This window comes from Podarcis bocagei, assembly GCF_964188305.1.
Source record: "Podarcis bocagei genome assembly, chromosome: 3".
Classification (NCBI taxonomy): Eukaryota; Metazoa; Chordata; class Lepidosauria; order Squamata; family Lacertidae; genus Podarcis; species Podarcis bocagei.
Window position 1 is genome coordinate 47,229,582 of NC_138127.1, and position 17,257 is coordinate 47,246,838.

The 17,257-nt window shown below is 41.6% G+C and overlaps 1 protein-coding gene and 1 long non-coding RNA gene across 6 annotated transcripts in view; both read left to right on the top strand.

The window, feature by feature from the left end:
* The window catches only part of LOC308583686 (uncharacterized protein), an 18,064-nt gene extending 2,159 nt beyond the window's left edge, over positions 1-15,905 (top strand). For 3 of the 5 annotated variants that reach the window (XM_081187891.1, XM_081187890.1, XM_081187892.1), the window contains exons 2-15: positions 2,519-2,660; positions 3,537-3,659; positions 4,139-4,258; positions 4,632-4,751; positions 5,391-5,513; positions 5,790-5,872; positions 6,977-7,102; positions 8,075-8,120; positions 9,453-9,586; positions 11,086-11,214; positions 12,787-12,904; positions 13,584-13,718; positions 14,787-14,912; positions 15,747-15,905. In XM_081187891.1, the coding sequence (XP_081044017.1) occupies positions 2,519-2,660; positions 3,537-3,659; positions 4,139-4,258; positions 4,632-4,751; positions 5,391-5,513; positions 5,790-5,872; positions 6,977-7,102; positions 8,075-8,120; positions 9,453-9,586; positions 11,086-11,214; positions 12,787-12,904; positions 13,584-13,718; positions 14,787-14,912; positions 15,747-15,868 (1,647 nt within the window). In that variant the 3' untranslated portion in view covers positions 15,869-15,905. Of the gene's footprint in view, positions 1-1,363; positions 2,661-3,536; positions 3,660-4,138; positions 4,259-4,631; positions 4,752-5,390; positions 5,514-5,789; positions 5,873-6,976; positions 7,103-8,074; positions 8,121-9,452; positions 9,587-11,085; positions 11,215-12,786; positions 12,905-13,583; positions 13,719-14,786; positions 14,913-15,746 lie in introns of those variants that run through there. The other 2 variants (XM_081187888.1, XM_081187889.1) reach the window with 2 other exon arrangements.
* Positions 15,906-15,914: 9 nt separating this feature from the next.
* LOC308583702 lies at positions 15,915-16,936 on the top strand. Its single transcript, XR_014006361.1, has 2 exons — positions 15,915-16,328; positions 16,387-16,936. It is a non-coding gene; the product is annotated as an uncharacterized lncRNA (long non-coding RNA).
* Positions 16,937-17,257: the final 321 nt, after the last annotated feature.

A 17,257-nucleotide genomic window follows, 5' to 3' on the forward strand; every position in this document is an offset into this window, starting at 1 on the left:
CAGAGAGCCAAAGCACACCTCTTGTAAATACCTTATAAGCAACAATTTACGAAAGAAATAAAGCAGCTTCTGTCATCTATCGCTTGTACATTGTGGGTCTTTACAAAATTGAATAGGTAGGGAAAGAAGCCGTATTGTATACTTTATGACTCTAAGGACAGAACATATCAATAGGTGGCACTCTTCACTCATGCTGCTATCGTTATATATCACTTAGTACTGTATAACTTTAAGCAATTTAGGTATAGTATAGTATAGTATAGTATGTGTTTTTTTCTGGGGGGACGCAGGGGTCCCCTAAACATTTTTTGAACCTCTGTACTTTTGTCCATTTACTGTATTTATTTTTCCCATTTTGAACTATAAAATGGTGATTTTCTTGAGTCAAACCCCAAATTTTCGATCAAGCACATCCCTGCTTGCTGTGCTGCTGAAAATGTTGCCCATATGCGAAGCAGGACCTTCTCTGTGACAGCACCACAATTGTGGAACTACCTCCCATTGTTGAAATGACTGCCCCCCTCAGTATTGTCAATTTGTTGCCACTTGAAGGGCATTTATGCATTCAGGCCTTTGGAATAAATTGAATATTTGCACCATGTGGTATTTATATTTATTTTATGTAGGATTTTATGTACTGATTGTGATAGCTCAGTCGGTAGAGCTATGAGACTCTTAATCTCAGGGCTGTGAGTTCGAGTCCAATGTTGGGCAAAAGGTTCCTGCATTGCAGGGGGTTGGGCTAGATGACTCTTGTAGTTCCTTCCAACTCTACAATTCTAATATTCTATGATTGGAGGCAGTGGCCAGGAAGCAAGGGTGGAATTTGTCTTAATAGAAGTCAGGACAGACTAAGATAAGAAAAGAAACAGCTAGGCCAGTGTTTCCCAACCACTGTTCCGCGGCACACTAGTGTGCCGCGAGATGTTGCCTGGTGTGCCGCGAGATGTTGCCTGGAGGGAGGCGGGCGAGTCGGGCGACAAGAGGCGGGGCGGCGGCGGCAAGGAGAGGCCGCCCAGCGCGGGGCTCTCGCCGTCTGCCTGCCTGGCTGCCTGCGAGCTCGGCGGGCAGCGCCTCCGTCCGCAGCGCCCGCCTCGCGGCTCTCATTCCCTGCCAAAGCTCACCCAGCCAAGCCGCGCTCTCCTTCCTGCCTCGCTTTGCTGCCTCCTCCCCCTCCACCCCCAAAGCTTGGAGGTTCCCCAGCAAGGGGGAGGGGAAAAAATTGAAACTTACACTTTCGTGCGTCCCTCCCGGCGTGACGCTGCACGCTGACATCACGGGGCTGTAATGGTGGTGTGCCTCGAGATTTTTTTCATCAAACAAGTGTGCCTTTGCCCAAAAAGGTTGGGAAACACTGAGCTAGGCTACTTTAAATGAATTCAGATCTCCAGGGCCTAGTGAGCTGCATTCAAGGCTACTAAAGGAGCTTGTGGGTGTAATCTCAAAGCCTCTGTCTATAATCTTTGAGCATTCTTGGAGAACAGGTTAGGTTTAGGTCCCTGCAGACTGGAGGTGGGCAAATGTCCCCGTCCCCCCAGGTAACTACAAACTGGTCAACTTGATGTAGGTAGTAGGAAAAGGATGCTGTGATTACTAAGACCCATTATGTTTCCCCATCATCCTGGGGGAAAGTGGCAAGTGTCGTGCTGCAGGGTTCTGCCCCTAGGAGTTGGCTCCTGTGGTGTCCTTATAAGCAACTTGGGTGAAGGAATTGAGGGGGTGCTCATCAAATTTGCAGATGACATCAAAGTGGGAGGGATAGCAAACTAAATGTTAATGATTGTGGTTGCATTTGTGTATTCTTCTGCGTTTGCCTACGTGAAGTATTCAAAGCCATTATGGCCGGCTGGCCAACCAGACAGTACTATTGTTTCTGTCTGGTAGAAACTGGAATTTCTTGTTAGTTTATTATTATTTTTTGTCTTTTCTGATTGGCAGCTCAGTTGTAGAGGTGGAGCCCAGCAGGTGTGCTGCCCTCACCCATGATGTCACTCCACAATATGCAAGCATTCTTTTGTTTGTTATCCCAGAGGCTGTTGCTGCTAGCCTTCCAAAACAGTTGACCTTATTCTTGGCATACAAAACATGATTTCTCTGCTACAGAACAGAGGTGGATTCTGAATGTACTGTTTTTGTTTGACCGCCTAATTTTTCTCCTTCCTAAGATAGAGGAAAGGTGATCACCCCTGGCTGCACCCTAAAGTTTTAAAAGTATTTCTTATGCTTCGCAAGAGAGAACAGCGGTTAGATTTTGCTCAGCCATGCTGCTTGGACACAGAAAGCAGCAGTAGCTTTTCCTCCCAACTTGTCTAGATAATTATTTTTTGAGATATCTAGATCACAATCTGCCAGTACAAGGGAACACAGGAGCAACAGTGGGAGTACAAACTCTCAGTCTGCATTTCTGATTTTCTGTTGGATCCGAAAGTTAATCATGGGTCAGCTGTGTACAAAGTGTGTCCAGTTGCTTTGTGACTTGGCTCTCTCAGTAAAAACACTGTCTTTGGGTCTGGTGCAGGATATTCAGGAGTGCTTGGGTCAGATCCATGAGTGCCCCTGTCTGAAGCGGAAAAACTTTAAAACAAAGCAGCTATACAAGCCTGCCCTTCAGACCCAGGAAGAGGAGATTGCTCAGGAGTTTCTGCAGCAGATTGAAAGAGGTGAGAAGTTTCTGTTATTGAAGGTGGGGCAGCCAAAGTTGGAGAGATGTTTACTTGAGCTCGGTTGCTTTGTTTAAGATCATGCAGTTCAGTGATCCTATAAAGTGAATGACACAGAGCTGTTTATGCTTCTGCTCTTAAGAGCAATGAAGGGAGAATGGGGGAACCAGTATTTCACCAGCACCAAATATTCAGACAAAGCAGTGGATCCCAGTTCCAGGCTGATTGATTAAATTACTCTCATTCAGCATTTGAATTCCCAGTTCTACAAAAGGCATCATAGCAAGGGGTAGACCTGTTAGCCTCTTGCATAAAAGCAACAAGAAACATTGTGGCATCTTCAAAGACTAACAAACACTTTTGCTACAAGCACGAGCACTTTCCTAAGCCAACACTGAAATACTCTCTGTAAAAACCTCTTAGGTATTAGAGGATTGGATTTGAATTTATTATTTGAAAACAGAAAGACGTCAAATGGAATGCTGTCCACTTCTTCCAACTCTTAAGTTCTCCCATCTTTTGTTTTCATCCTTGATAATCAAGGAAATAGCATGGCTAAGCTGGTTTGCTAAATACAGTAACAGAAATCCAAGTTTGGAATGTCCCAACTACTCTCACAAACTGGCATATATAACAACTTTTTTCCTCACATGAGGTTTGGACTGCAAAAACGAATGGGGGGGGGATTAATAGTTTTTGCGGTCATTTGTTCAGCTCTATCTAGTATGCTAATTTTAAATGAGAGAATATTCCTACATGGAAGTTTGTCTCTCTTGTGTTTTATCTGTTGCTTTAAATTCTGTGCATTTGGACTCTTCAGGTATTTAACTTCTTCTGACACAATTCAGACTCTGTTATTATCACATCTTTCTTAAGGTTTTGAAATGTCACCACTTGGCAAGGTCTCCCTGGAGGCTCTGAGGACCTTGGCGTTTTCAGAGAACCCTGGCTTGCAAAAGTCTGCTGCTCTCTATTACTTGAACATAAATCATCAAAACTGTAAGACCCATTCCATACTCTTTTTTTTTTTAATTTGTAGAAACCTGGAGAAGCAAAACAATTTCTCCCAAACATAGCTGAGTTGTGCCCAAGGCAGTCTTATTGGTTCCCTAGAATGTGTGAATTGGGTCTAGCCCCTTCTAATGCAAGTTCTGTGAATATTTACTTGGAGCTCAGATAATGTGGCAGTAACTTTTGTTACTAGTCTCCCATTTTATTATTTTATAGAGGTGGGCGAGTGCTAGCTGGCTTTTTACTCATATGAGAGGTTGGCAGAAGAGGGGCTAGTAAAAATAAGTAATACAGGTTTAGTTTTCATGTGAGTTTGCACAGACAGCTGAAAGGAGGGCTACAAGGTATTTTGAAAAGCAAAGCAGGCCATCTAGGTGTTGCTCTAAAAGCATCAACTGTTTGAAGATGTAAGGGACAAGTGTTCCAGAAGAGCTTTTTACAATCAGCATTTCATCTCATTCTTGCAGTGAACATCCAGCTGCCTCGAGAGCATCTGGAAATATACTATGCTTTGTTGAAGTCTAATGACTTGGAGGTTCAGCAGATTTCATCGTCATCCCTTGTGAATTTCTTACTGGAAGGAAATGGTGAGTAAATGCCCAAGATACCATAGCCTTAAGTCTCCATCAGCATCTGCTGTGATCTTAGGAACTACCACTGTCTAGTTGCCCTGGTATTTTATTTGAAGGGCAAGATATAAATTCCCAAACTAAAAAGTGATAATCAGTAGGATGGATGTTTGCCCTGATAAAATGTGTGGGTTTTTTTTGGGGGGGGGGAGCATTCATTCAGAGGATAGGTTTTGCTTACTTCTCGTACCAAAAGGGTGAGAAATCATTTATTCTGGTGTAAGATGTACTGATATTGTGTGCTGATGGCAATCCTTTTCTCTCTCCAGTATATAGCTGAATTAAAGGCACTTTAAAAATAACATTTACTCCTGCCTTTACTGACAAACAGTAACCAAGGATCATGTCGTCCAAATGGATCTAATTGAGCCAATTCTGGAACTGCTTGAGTCTGAAGATGCCACCGTCCAGTGTAATTCCTGTGCCTGCATAATGACACTAGCTGTCACAGGTGAGGAGCGTGCCCAAAGCATAGCGCAATAATCAGGTCCAGGGACAACGTCACATCCACACCTTGTGATTGGGAGGTAATGATGTGCCTTATCGTTATATAAATTCTGAATCAAGAAGAGCTGAATTCTGCGAGCAGAGTGGATTATTCACACTGGTATGCTATAACTAGTCGTGGCCAGTGTAGTGGGGCAGAGCTTGTGGAGGCACACTTCTGACACCAGTTTGACTGCAGTTTACCTGGATGGCTCTGGGTGGTGACACGCTTGGTGCTTCACAGACGCACAAGTGGAGCCAATGCAGTCCTCCAGGATTGCCTAAGAACTGCCTAGTCACTGGCCCCATACTGTGCAATAAATATAAAGTTGGCCTTGGAGTCCTGGGTTCAAATCTTAATAAATGATGAAGTGTACTTTCTAAAGTCAGGTGACCCATAGCAATAAGCTTCTTCACAAAAACCTGATGGTAAACTCTTAACATTATTCATTCTGCCACTAGGCACCCAGGACCCCCAACTCATATGCTGCAACTGTTTTGTGCTGTCCACTCTCTGTTCTTCAAAGTGTGCCTGGAGGAACATGGATACTTCTTCCTCCAAAGACACCTCGTTGATTTCTATTTTGCCCTGTTGTTTTGCCAGATGTCAGCCATGAAGCCATCGCAACAGCAGGAGGAGTGGTACCCTTACTGGCCCTTTCTAAATCCTACGATCCAAGAGTCCAACAAAATGCAGTTGGAGCAATTTTCAACCTCACACAATCAGGTATTAGGCTGCAGAGGATTTATTTCAATGGGCCAAGTGCATTGACACAGAAATTTGTGGCAAGGGAAACTTATCGTCAAAGCTATTGTTTTCTTTAAAATGAAATGTTTTACTTCAAGTACAATGCTAAATCATGTCTACTCAGCGGGAAAGCCAATTGATTCCAATTGGGCTTATTCCCAAATGCTATTTTTAGCTCTTAACTATGCAGTGATGATAAAGAGCATGTTCATTTGGTCAAAATAGCTCATTAGCAATACCACTCTTCCCTTGCAGAATGGATTCAGCAAATTTTGTTTCGACAAGGTGCTCTTCCAGTCCTCACCCTTTTGTTACAGTCTCCCGACTCGGAAGTACAGGTAAACTTGACATTAAAACAGTTTTTGAGCATTCAAAGCTGTGGAAATAGTCAGCTGCTCAACTGAACCTACAGACACAGGAAAAGATAGACGAGACAGTAGTCTTTTAACATTTTAACTTCCAGAAATTAGTAATTCAATGGTGATGCACATACTTTTACTTGGAGGGGGGGTACTACATAGGGTTGTGCACCTTGGAAATGAACTGCTAACCTCTTTAGTGAAATGAAGAAACAGGTCATTGCAGCTTGAAGAAAGGTGCTCGTTTCATAGTTCAGATTTGTTGTAGGGTTAAAGAAAATAGCCAGGGGGTATTCCAGTTCCTCAGTTCTGTTCTCAACTTTTGTTTGGAAATAGCTATTAATAGGCTCTAACCTGTTTGAGATTCAAGAACTGAACAAATACTTCTTTCTCATCTTCAAATAGAGAAATGCAAACATGTAAATACATGACTGGAGTGTAGATTTTTATTCTATTCTTACTATTACTCCTTACTATTACTATTACTATTACTCCTGAGAATTTTAAACAGCCTCATGAAGAGCATTTTATGAATGCAAGGAGTGCCATTTGCCTAGCAGAAGGGGACAAAATAGTGTGTGAATGATTTGTTAAGAAAAGGGATCTGGTCATCTCACCGTTGCAGTATTCTCCCCCTTTGTTGACTCTTAGACATCCAGACTCTCTACACAATGATAATTTTCTAATCATATAGGCAAATAGAGTATTTCATAGACCCATAGAATTGTAAAGTTGGAAGGGAATCCAAGGGTCATTTCAATACATGCTGGTTGACACAGTTGGCAGGGTCTAGTGCAGGACCAGCACATTCTGTGTGGACTGTAGCGATCACAGTTGTGTCTCGTTGGACAAATATTCTTTTTTTCCTGGGACATTCCCAAAACTCCTGGAGGTGTACTACAGTGCCAATCCAGAAAATGCAGGGAGATGCTGTATGCAAATACTCTTCTCAATTTGATCACCCTAGGAACGCCATCATCAGTCATGGTCCCTTTCATTTGCTGTGAGGTCTTGACCACAGTTTAAGAACCCTTGGCCACAAGCTTTCCTTTCTCTAAATCACAACACTTCTCCTTCTTACAGTATTATAGCTGTGCAGCTCTGAGCAACATGGCCACAAACTCGCAGCACCATAAAGCCATGCTCCAAACCGGTGATAGGTTTCTTCTGCGGATGCTCCTTTTCCTTCTGTATTCATCTGTAGACAAGGTAAAGCTGTCGATTATGCAGGTTTGTTTTACTAACAGCCTCCCTGGTTTATTCAGAAATATTATATTGATACCAGTGGGATGTATTTCCAAGTAAGGTACTGTATGCTTAGGACTGCAGGCTAAATATCTTGTGTTCAGGGAAATGACTGAAAAGATGCTTTCTTCAGCATGGGGGCGCAAGAATACACAAAGGCTGGAGTTAGCTAGATGTGGCATCTTCCATGAATTTCTAAGAGATCAATCTCAGAATCTCCTACAGTCAGAGGGGATTCCATGTTTAAATAATGGTGAGATCTCTTGGTTCAATATTTTCATTCTCACAGTGATGGCCTGGGAATATAGGGATGGGGTTTTTCCTAATCTCTGCCTGGGGAAGATTGTGAGGTAGTGTGGGGAGTAAAATTTCACAATTACAGATCTTCCCAAACAAATGCAAAATTAACTGGATTGTTCACTAAGGCTGCATACACACCATGGATTTAAAGCACGTGACTTCCCTCAGAGTATCCGGAGCACTGTAGTTTACCCCTCACAGAGCTTCAATTTGTAGCACTGTTAAACTACAGTTCCATTATTCTTTTCTTTTTTTGGGGGGGTTGTCATGTGTTTTAAGTATGTTTTACATGTATGGTGTGTATGCACCTTAAGTCAAGAGCAATTTGTTCTTCTGAAAGGCTACACATCCTTGTACTATTAGGCACCCATAAGTAGCGCTTTTTTGAGTATCTCTCAGATATCTATGGCGCACTCTCACAGTTGGCTTTAAAGGCTTAGTTTTGCCTCATGTTGCCACAGAGGACATGCTTACATTTCAACTTTACCCATCATTGACACATAATCCTGTCAGAACATTTTGGAGGTTTAGCAAGTATTGCACGAAGCTATTTGTAGACTAGTCAGTTTTGCGGCCGTTTCACAGCCAAAAGTTGTTTCTCTGTTGGGTTCTGATTTCTTTGTTTTCTGCAACTAGGTTTCCAACCAGGCTTGTGTCTGTCTCAGGAATTTAGCCGCAAGTGGTAAGTATTACAGTCCTAGCATGCTAATAAACGAAAATTTGCAGTCACTTAAAACATACAAAAATAGAACCCCCTCCTTCCTGTGTTTTGTACAGTCTAGCCTCTGGAAGGAATGTCCTCAAGTCACTCTTTGTTCTTTTAAGTAAGATGAATACCATGTTTTGGTTTCAGGCACGTGGATGGTGTGACTTTTTTTTTTTTTTTTGAAAGTTAATAAACCCTTCAGTTACCAGAGGCTGTGAGAGTGACAGTACTGTTGTTCTAAAGTATACCAACAAACACGGATTCAGTTTTTTAGAGAAGGTGACTGCAAACCAATCCAGCATTCAGACTGATGTAAAGATTAGTAAAGCTTGATTGACCAATACCTTACAATGCTCAAGGCACATTTCTGCCACAGATGTTCAGGGCGGGGGAGAGATCATGTGGAAGTTTTACACCATCTATAAAAGGAGAAAAGAGACTGAAGAAGGAGTTGGTGAAAAATATCCCTGGTCACTGACATTTTTGCTCATGTGCTTGTAATGAAAGATCTCTCTCTGTGTTTTAAACTCACAAGCAAGATCATTAATATAGATTATAACTACAAATCCATACACTTCCTTTTACCATTCTTAAACTGTCAATTCTGTGAGGAAAAAGTAGACAAGAGTATGGATACACACACACACACACAGCTTTTTCTGGGGGGTCGCAGGGGGACGCATACCCCTAAACATTTTGTGAATCTAAGTTTGGCCTCATTGAGGGGCAGTATTTCAATAGTATTCTTATGAATAGGAAAATGAGAGTACCCCTATACATTCCCCCCCGAAAAACGCAGTGTGTGAGAGAGAGAGAGAGAGAGAGAGAGATCTAATCCAGTGGTTATCTAATCCAGAGGCTGCAGTCAACCACTTGCACCTAGCAGCTGATTTTGAACAACCACAATCCCAACCAAATTTACAGAAACACAACTCTCTGTACCCTTTCTCTCAATTTCAGTCCCCTGATTCTGAAGAGAATTCTTTCCAGCAGTGCCTTTCTACAAACATTTTGCATTGCTCAAACATCCTATTGGTCTATCTTTCCCCCTTTCTTTTATGCCATTGGCCAGAACACCGATCCAACCCTCTTGTGCAGTTTGGTCTTCATCTTCTTTTGACTTTTCATTAAAATGAGAAGTTTAACTTCTATACTATCATAACATAAGATTGCCTGATCTGTGAAGTCCAGCTGACTTGATTGAGTCAGTCTAGAGGAGGCCCCTTTTTCTCACAAATCCTTTTCTCCAAAGCAGCTTCTATTGATCTGCACACATGACCTTGAGCAACCTTCTCATTTTCCAAACAGAGAGTGGTCAGACCAGCATCATTGCTTTGCAGATCCCGTCCCACCTGCTCCCTCTCCTGGCATCTAACAAGAAAGACACTCAGCACAATTCCATCATTCTTCTCCGGATTTTATCCCAGCACCCAGACAACCAGGTACACGTTTCTGTTTTATACTACCCTTTGCCTTGTAAGCTTTAGTCAAATGTGCATGGCCGTAATATTCCGAGGCAGCTCAACCTTGAAAGATGACAGTGGACAAAAGTTTCATCAAAGGTAACACATTTAAAATGACAGTTTGACACGGCCAGGTGATCAGTAGACAATAATTCAAAATTCATTCTGAAAAGGCTTCAGCATGCATTTGAAAGTGTGGGATGATGTGGAAAGGGAGCGCTGGGAACAAATTCTGATTATAATCATATTGGGATCTAATCTGTCTTCTCAAGATTCATATTCTGTAGCAAATATCCATTTGTGGTTGTGATGGATGGTATAGCTCCTTTGGCATTGGAGAAAATGTTCTGTGACAGAGGAAACCTGAACAATTAATCCTCAGTAGAGATGTTTATATTGTCTTCTGTTGGGTCAGCTTTTCATCTTGGTTTGCTCAGACTACTTGTTTCAATGCCCTCCAGCCTGGGGTTGTTTTTTTAAAGACCTTTTCAAGGATTCCCATTCTGCTCTGACCTGAATTCCAAGTGAAGTAGAAAAGGAGCTCTCCATGGGAACCCCAGCAGGAAAACAAACTGTGGGACAAAGCTAACATTTCCAACCAAGATGAACTAATGTTTCAGTGGTTACCAACACTACACTGTGTTCCTAGGGAAGAAGAAATCATTTGTTCTTTGGTGACTTTGGGTTTGGTTGACTTCATAGCACCTTCATTCCTTAACAAACGGAAAAGCCCCACATCTTCATAATATAAACTTGCCTGCAAAAATGCATTCGGATGTGGGAGTGACATACGAGTCTCAATATGGTGGGACACAGGCATCAATAAAACGAATGGAGGTTGTAACACGGGAGGTTTGTGGTGGAACAGGAAAGTCAAATCCTGCATGCGCCATTGGATGGACACACACATTTCAGTATCATCTGATGTGGTTTGGAGGTAGTGGAGGCTCGATTTCTCCGCATTGCTGCCGTGAGTTGAGACTGAAACACGAAGAGACAATTTGTGGAGCTTTTCATAGTTCTTCATAATTGTAGCTCCCAAATTGCAATACACTTGTTTCAGTTCATCCTAAATGTAAAGAGTTTTAAAAACTTAAAGCATATCTCTTTGATTCCTTAGTAATTCATTCACTCTACTCTTTTTGGTGCCTGCTTTAAAAAAAAAAAAAAGCATGTTTGTTTCCAAAGGCCTGTCTGGACATGCAGAATATTGGCATGTGTTTTCTGGTTTTAGTTTATTGCTGATTTTTAATTTTTTTAATGTTTTAAATACTAGTTTTAATTGGTGTTTTTTTTTACTGATAATTTTATTGTTTTTATTCTTTTTTTACCCGCTTTGAGCTTTTTATTAACAATCAAGTGATGTATATCTATATCTCAATCACCCATCTCTAGTCCCATTCACAGTGGTATGGTAGAACCATGTCTCTTCTGCTGCCTTCATTTCAGCTACTCACTGGCTACCTTTCCCTTTGCAGGATGCACTGATGTGTGATGAAGTGCTGCAGGCGGTAGGGAACCTGCTGCTCGCCTGGAAAATGGACCCCGTGATTGTAGGTCACGCTGCCTGCTTTATTAAAAATCTCAGCCTTTCCAGAAGCATAGAGGTGAGTGCCAAGTCTCCCTTTCAGGATTACACATTGTTCTGAAGGCTTCACTTCACTGTTTCTCTTACTAAGTGATATTAAAAGGAGGTTACCAGATTTCCCCCCCAATGAATCTGGGGACACTTTTCAACTTCAATGAATTTTGTATGGGGACTGATTTGTAAATCTGGGGACTGTCTGGTAACAGGGACATCTGGTAACCTTATAATTAAAATGAAACATCGTCTTTGCTTCATTCAAGGGAGTAAATGACCACGTGTTTCAAAAAGTACACAAGAAAAATCTTACTAACAAATAAAAAGCAAGTTGTGACTTTTACGCCTTCACTGTAGGCTTTTTGGAAATTTGGCTTTGTTGGTATACATGCTTTTTCAACTAGGTTGTTCCTCCTCCTCCTCCTCCTCCTCCTCCTCCTCCTTCATTAAATTTGTGTACTGTTCTCCATTTGAAGACCATAGGGCAGTTCACAACATAAAAATACAAAATGAGAACACAAAATGCATAATAAAACAAAACCAAAAACCAACCAATAACGCCCCTTCCCACAAACCCATTTAAAAGGCCATAGAATTCTCAACCAACCAAAGGCCTGGTTATAGAGAAACATTTTTGCCTGGCACCTAAGGATATATAATGAAGGCACCAGGCAAGCCTCCCTGGGGAGAGCATTCCACAAACAGGGAGCCACTGCAGAAAAGGCCCATTCTCATGTTGCCATCCTCCAGACCTCTCATGGAGGAGGCACACAAAGAAGGGCCTTCGATGATAATTGCTCAAGAAAGTGGAAACCCACTGTGTATGGATAAATGTTTGCAGGAAATATGCCATATATTCTTGGCTCCTCATACCATCTCCCAGATTGCCTTGTTGACGGAAGTCCAGCCGTCATTAAATGGTGCTCAGCATAAAATAAAGACACAGTGAGCCAGCTATATTTTCAGGAAGGTAAGAGCAGCTCCTTCGTCCACTCTCCTCCGATTTTATTCTCCCCTCTCGCATGGCCGTTTGCCAATGTCTCACGTTACCTCATCCGGTCATGGCTTTTACCCACCCATCGCCATATAAGGTAATTACTGCCCAGAGGGGGAACATAACTCCATATAAGGTTATGCACTTAATACACTGCAAGGCACGGACATGCAGGTCACCGAGGTCAGCGAGGCACCAGGTGGCGCTACAAGCCTTTGCCATGACTTCATGGCTCCCACACCTTGTTATCACACACTTGATGGTTTCTTGTGAAATGAAGGCTACTGTAACACATATCATTGCAGACTTACTCTGTATTCATTAATTTCAAGCACATCCGTGTAATTTGAACACTCCTGGTGGGACAGTCTCAGGGCGTCATGATGCATAACTAGAGCATTTAATAGAACATGCATTTGCATAGATTAAATCCCCACAGGTGCCTTTGTTGCACACATTTCTGGGCTTAACAGCTGAATAGGCACAGCCCTGAAGGCCCAAGGCAAACTAAGAGCTTGGCATCTATAATTGCGGGGGGGGGGGGGGCGGCACCACAATTTTCAGAATGAATGTAATAACATTATCTACTTTTGTTATTTGCAGAGAGTCATAGAAAGTCCGTGCATTGAAGGACTTTTTCAAGCTGTCCAGAGTGTAGACTTTCTAGAAGAGGAATCTCTTCACTGTGTAATGTCTTGTCTTGTTGACCTGATGAAACATGGTAAGGGGGCATTCAGTGCTGAGTGGATGGGTTGAGAGCACACACATTTTGTACTCATTAATTTCCGTTGCTGCTGCCAACTTTACAGCACAGTGTTATGCATGTCTGCTCAGAAGGAAGTGCTGTAGCCTTTACCTATGCAAAAGTCAGTGTGCATAGGGTTGCAGCAGCCTTACAATTTTGGGACACAGAGGGAACCAAAGGGCAGTCGTAAAAATCAACAGATTCCCACAGTCAGTTCTACATTATCCACTGGCTGCATAGCTACCAGAGCTGCTAATAGGAGTGAAACACCGCAGACAAGTGAATTTAATCCCAACTTAAAGAGTTGTATCAGTAACGTAGTGTTGACATTGCTAGTAATTTCTCTAGTGCTTCTAGACCAGCGGAGGCAAACATGGTGCCCTCTAGGTGTTTACTAGCTGAATGTATGGAAAGGGAGGTAGCAGAGCAGCAGGGCATCTAATTTCCCATTGGTGAAACCCTCCCTAAGGAATCTTCCCACCTATATCTGCTTCTGAACATTTTGACCCACCCCACCTTAGTCTTCTGAAATCCATTTTACTGGCCTCCCAAGCTCTGCTAGTGTCTTTTCAGCCTTGGCCCTAGGCCTGTTCATTTGTCTTCTTTTATTTCAACTGTGCTGATTTAGTCTTTTACTCTGCTCTTCTACCACCAGAGGGAGCCACAGTGTGCATGCTGGAATCGGTGGAGGACTCAGTGGTATGCAGTCTGGCGACACTGGCTGGCCAAGTGGAACAAGCAGAGCTTTCGTTCCACGCTGCCCTTGTGATCAAACACCTCCTACAGCACAGTACGTATCAATGTAAAAGATCTGATGTTTGCATTTCCAAAATGCCTGATATCACTCAGGTGACAACAACAGAAGTCCCATGGGCCCAAACAGGTTGAATAGCAGGGGAGAGCACTGTACCAGTCAGCTTTGACAAAGCTTTTATTTATTTTCCAATCCTGCTAATTCTAGGATAGTTTTCAGAGAGTTCCCTGGGCTACAATAGGACTCCCTAAGATGTTTTTCCCCCTCTGGACTAAGTGGCAGCTGCATCTATCAGTTGTCCCACACCAGCAGACTCCTTTGGGGGTAAAGAATACATGTTGAGTTCATGGCAGGAGCTTGTGTTTTGCGTGTGTACATCCTTTTCTCAGGATTACATTTCCCTGTTGAAGACTGCACAAAGCCGCTAAAATATTTGTGCGTCACTGCGCACCATATGAAGTGATGCTTAATTTGAGTAACCAATGATAACATAAACATGATGTTTCTGTTGAATGCACAATATAACATTTAAAAATAACAGCTGTCATAAGTGTCAGATTCAGAATAATCACAGTGAGTGTATATTATTATTATTATTATTATAGCAGCCAAAATCATCAAGAAATCTTATCATTCCGATTTACAAACTTCAACTTTATGAACCAAACCTGAAGTTTAAGGCTCTATTCTCCATGCCATACTGGCATTCATGACTGGTATATATGAATTCTGAATATTATTAATTAGCTTTATAAAATCTTTATTAAGGTCTCAAGGCAAATTACATAGTAAATAAATATAAAAAACACAATAAAAATGATCACACTAAATATCTGCCCAAGCATACATTTTCCACCATAAAATTATCATAAGCATTATCAAATTATGAATACCAATGTATAATTTGTCATTCACCCAACAACTTAGTAACAAGAAAACCAAGTAGTGCATCAGCAATGTAATGGGGTATCAACATTTTACAGTGTGTGTTTACACAGAAGAAATCCTACTTTGTTCAGTGACTTACTCCCAGGTTAAGTGTGTAAAATGTTGCCTCGTGCATTCAGTTTTGTAATTATTCCTGTCTCCAAATTAATTGCACAGAAGAGGTGGTGTCTTTGTTGAAATCTCATATGAGCAAGGTGCAGCAATACCTCATCAAGTATCTTATTCACCAAGAGAATCGCTTTCAGCATCTGGGCATATCCACTCTCTGCATATTACAGAAAGGTATGGACTGCTGTATCACTCGCCACATAATATCCCATGGGATTCCTATGCTATGGCATAACAGCTAAGCTCATCAGTACTTACCAGAAGCACCGCAGCTATAATGCACAGCTGAGTCGTGCCTGTTTCTGGTAATGAAAACCAAAGTCCTCCTTTAAAAAAGGTTTGGTGGAAAGTTAATTGACTCTCATTTCACTGAGAATGCAATCAGAACTTTATACAGGCTCATTTGCCGTATTCATTACAAGCTTCCTACTGGAACTGAATCTGTTCTCATAATCTCATATATGAATCCTGGAAACAGCTATTTACGGTTCTCATAAAAAAGTGGGGAGCAGTCTTCTTTTTTGGCGTTTTAAAAAAATCAGAGTGGAAAAGTAGTTATATATGCACCTTCCAGCACCAAACCTGACTTACTTTTTAAAAAAATGTATCCGTTAACATGGAATGCAAAATAACTTCCACGCATAAATGTTTGATAAATGGCTTAGATTATCATCGCACTCTGTGTCTGAAAGTGAGGAAATACCCCTAGCAAAGAAAGCAGGAGGCAAGATTCTCAGGAGACATTGTTGAACAAGTAAACTTACTCTTGGGAAGTATTAAAACAACAAGGAATATATTAGGTGTGAGTAATAGATAACTCCTGTTCTCAAAGTTGGTCAATTTGGCTTTGATATGAATGTCAGATTTTTGTAGATCCAAGCTGAATGCAAGACAGGAGAACAAACCCTCTCTCCAATGTTTTGTAAAGTTATGGACTAGGGCAAGATGTACACATATCGACGAGTTGTGCAGGTCTAGAAGTTGAGGTGTTGCTTCCCTATTTTTTAGATGCAGAGTTTTCATCAGCATTCAACCAAAGCCAACTGAAGAAGCACCTTGGCCAAGTCCGTCAACAAATTGCAGAAACACAGGAGCTTCTCAGTATTGCTGTCAGACATATGGACACCTGAAGCCTTGTTCCACCCTATGCGTTTTGCTCTAGGTGATGTCGCTGACTCATAATGTGGGTGTCTCAGCTTCACGCCATGGCTGTGGGCAAATCCATAGCAAGCACATGCGCAATAGGACTTTTAACTTTCATATGGGTGGAAATTAGGGACTAGTTTACACAGTAATGTATTACTGCTCCATTATTCAATGCTTGATGACTCACAGTAGGATGTGTGGGCAGATTCTGCAGATTCTACTAAAAAGCACTGTGCTTGAAGTTTTATAAAAGGTCTGTTAGTGCTATTTGATCCATGATGGGTGATTCATACAATGCAGCTCATTATTTGATACATGGATGGGCCAGGCCTGAGGATACTTTCACTATCCTTAGATGTACAGACTGTAGCATTGCATTGTCCTTGTTGAGGCATTCATGAACTATGAGAGCCTATACTGGTAGACTAATCAATCTTGCTCTAGGTTCAGCTCTGGCAGCATGCAATCCGTTTCATGAGACAAATATCTTCATGCTGCCTAGGTGTTTCTGATGGCCTTAAACTCATCTGCAAGTTGATGGCAGCCTCCCATTTCAGAATACCTGAACCCTAATTTCACCCCTTCTAGATGTCCAGTTGTAAATAATAAAATCTTAGCTTTTCAGGTGAAATTTTATAATCTTTTATTAAAATCTACATTTTGAGAAAGAAATGTGTGTGAAAAGTATGTATCATGCTAGCTGGTACCATTATATAATGCTACCAAATCAGCCTATGTTTATACATGAATGACCAATCACTTCTTTCATTGCCTAAGGATATGTTGTGGTGGAACACTTTACAGCTTTTGAGACCTCCATTTTCAGCATGAGGATTTTAGCACATTATCCAAAGCATGAATTTGTTGGCACATTTCAGAAAACTGATTAGCTTTCTCCAGGATTTAATTAAAATAGTATTCCTTCAGCTTAAAACACACACACACACACATACACAACCTGGATGATTTTAACCCAAGAGTGACAAATTCTAGAAAAGCAGTAGATACCCCATGTCATCCAAATTCACTGCATTCCTATACACACACACACCGACACACCAAAAATACCTGGCAGGAACCATCTAGACCATCCTGGATCACTAGTTTTTATAACTGCCTCACTAGCAAATGAGTAGGACTTCACTGGCATTCACTTTAATATGTCCTAAAGTGAGAAACACAAGTATCATCCATTTATCTCTGCCTGCAGTTCTCTTTCTGCTGTCTATCAAAACTCTTTCCCTAATTCAAACACTTCAAAAAGTTATTATGCAAGGTCCCTGACACTGATCCCTCATTTAATACACATCATTTTGGAATAGACAATACCTATGGATGTCAGAACAAATTTGCAATAATTTGGAAAAACTTTT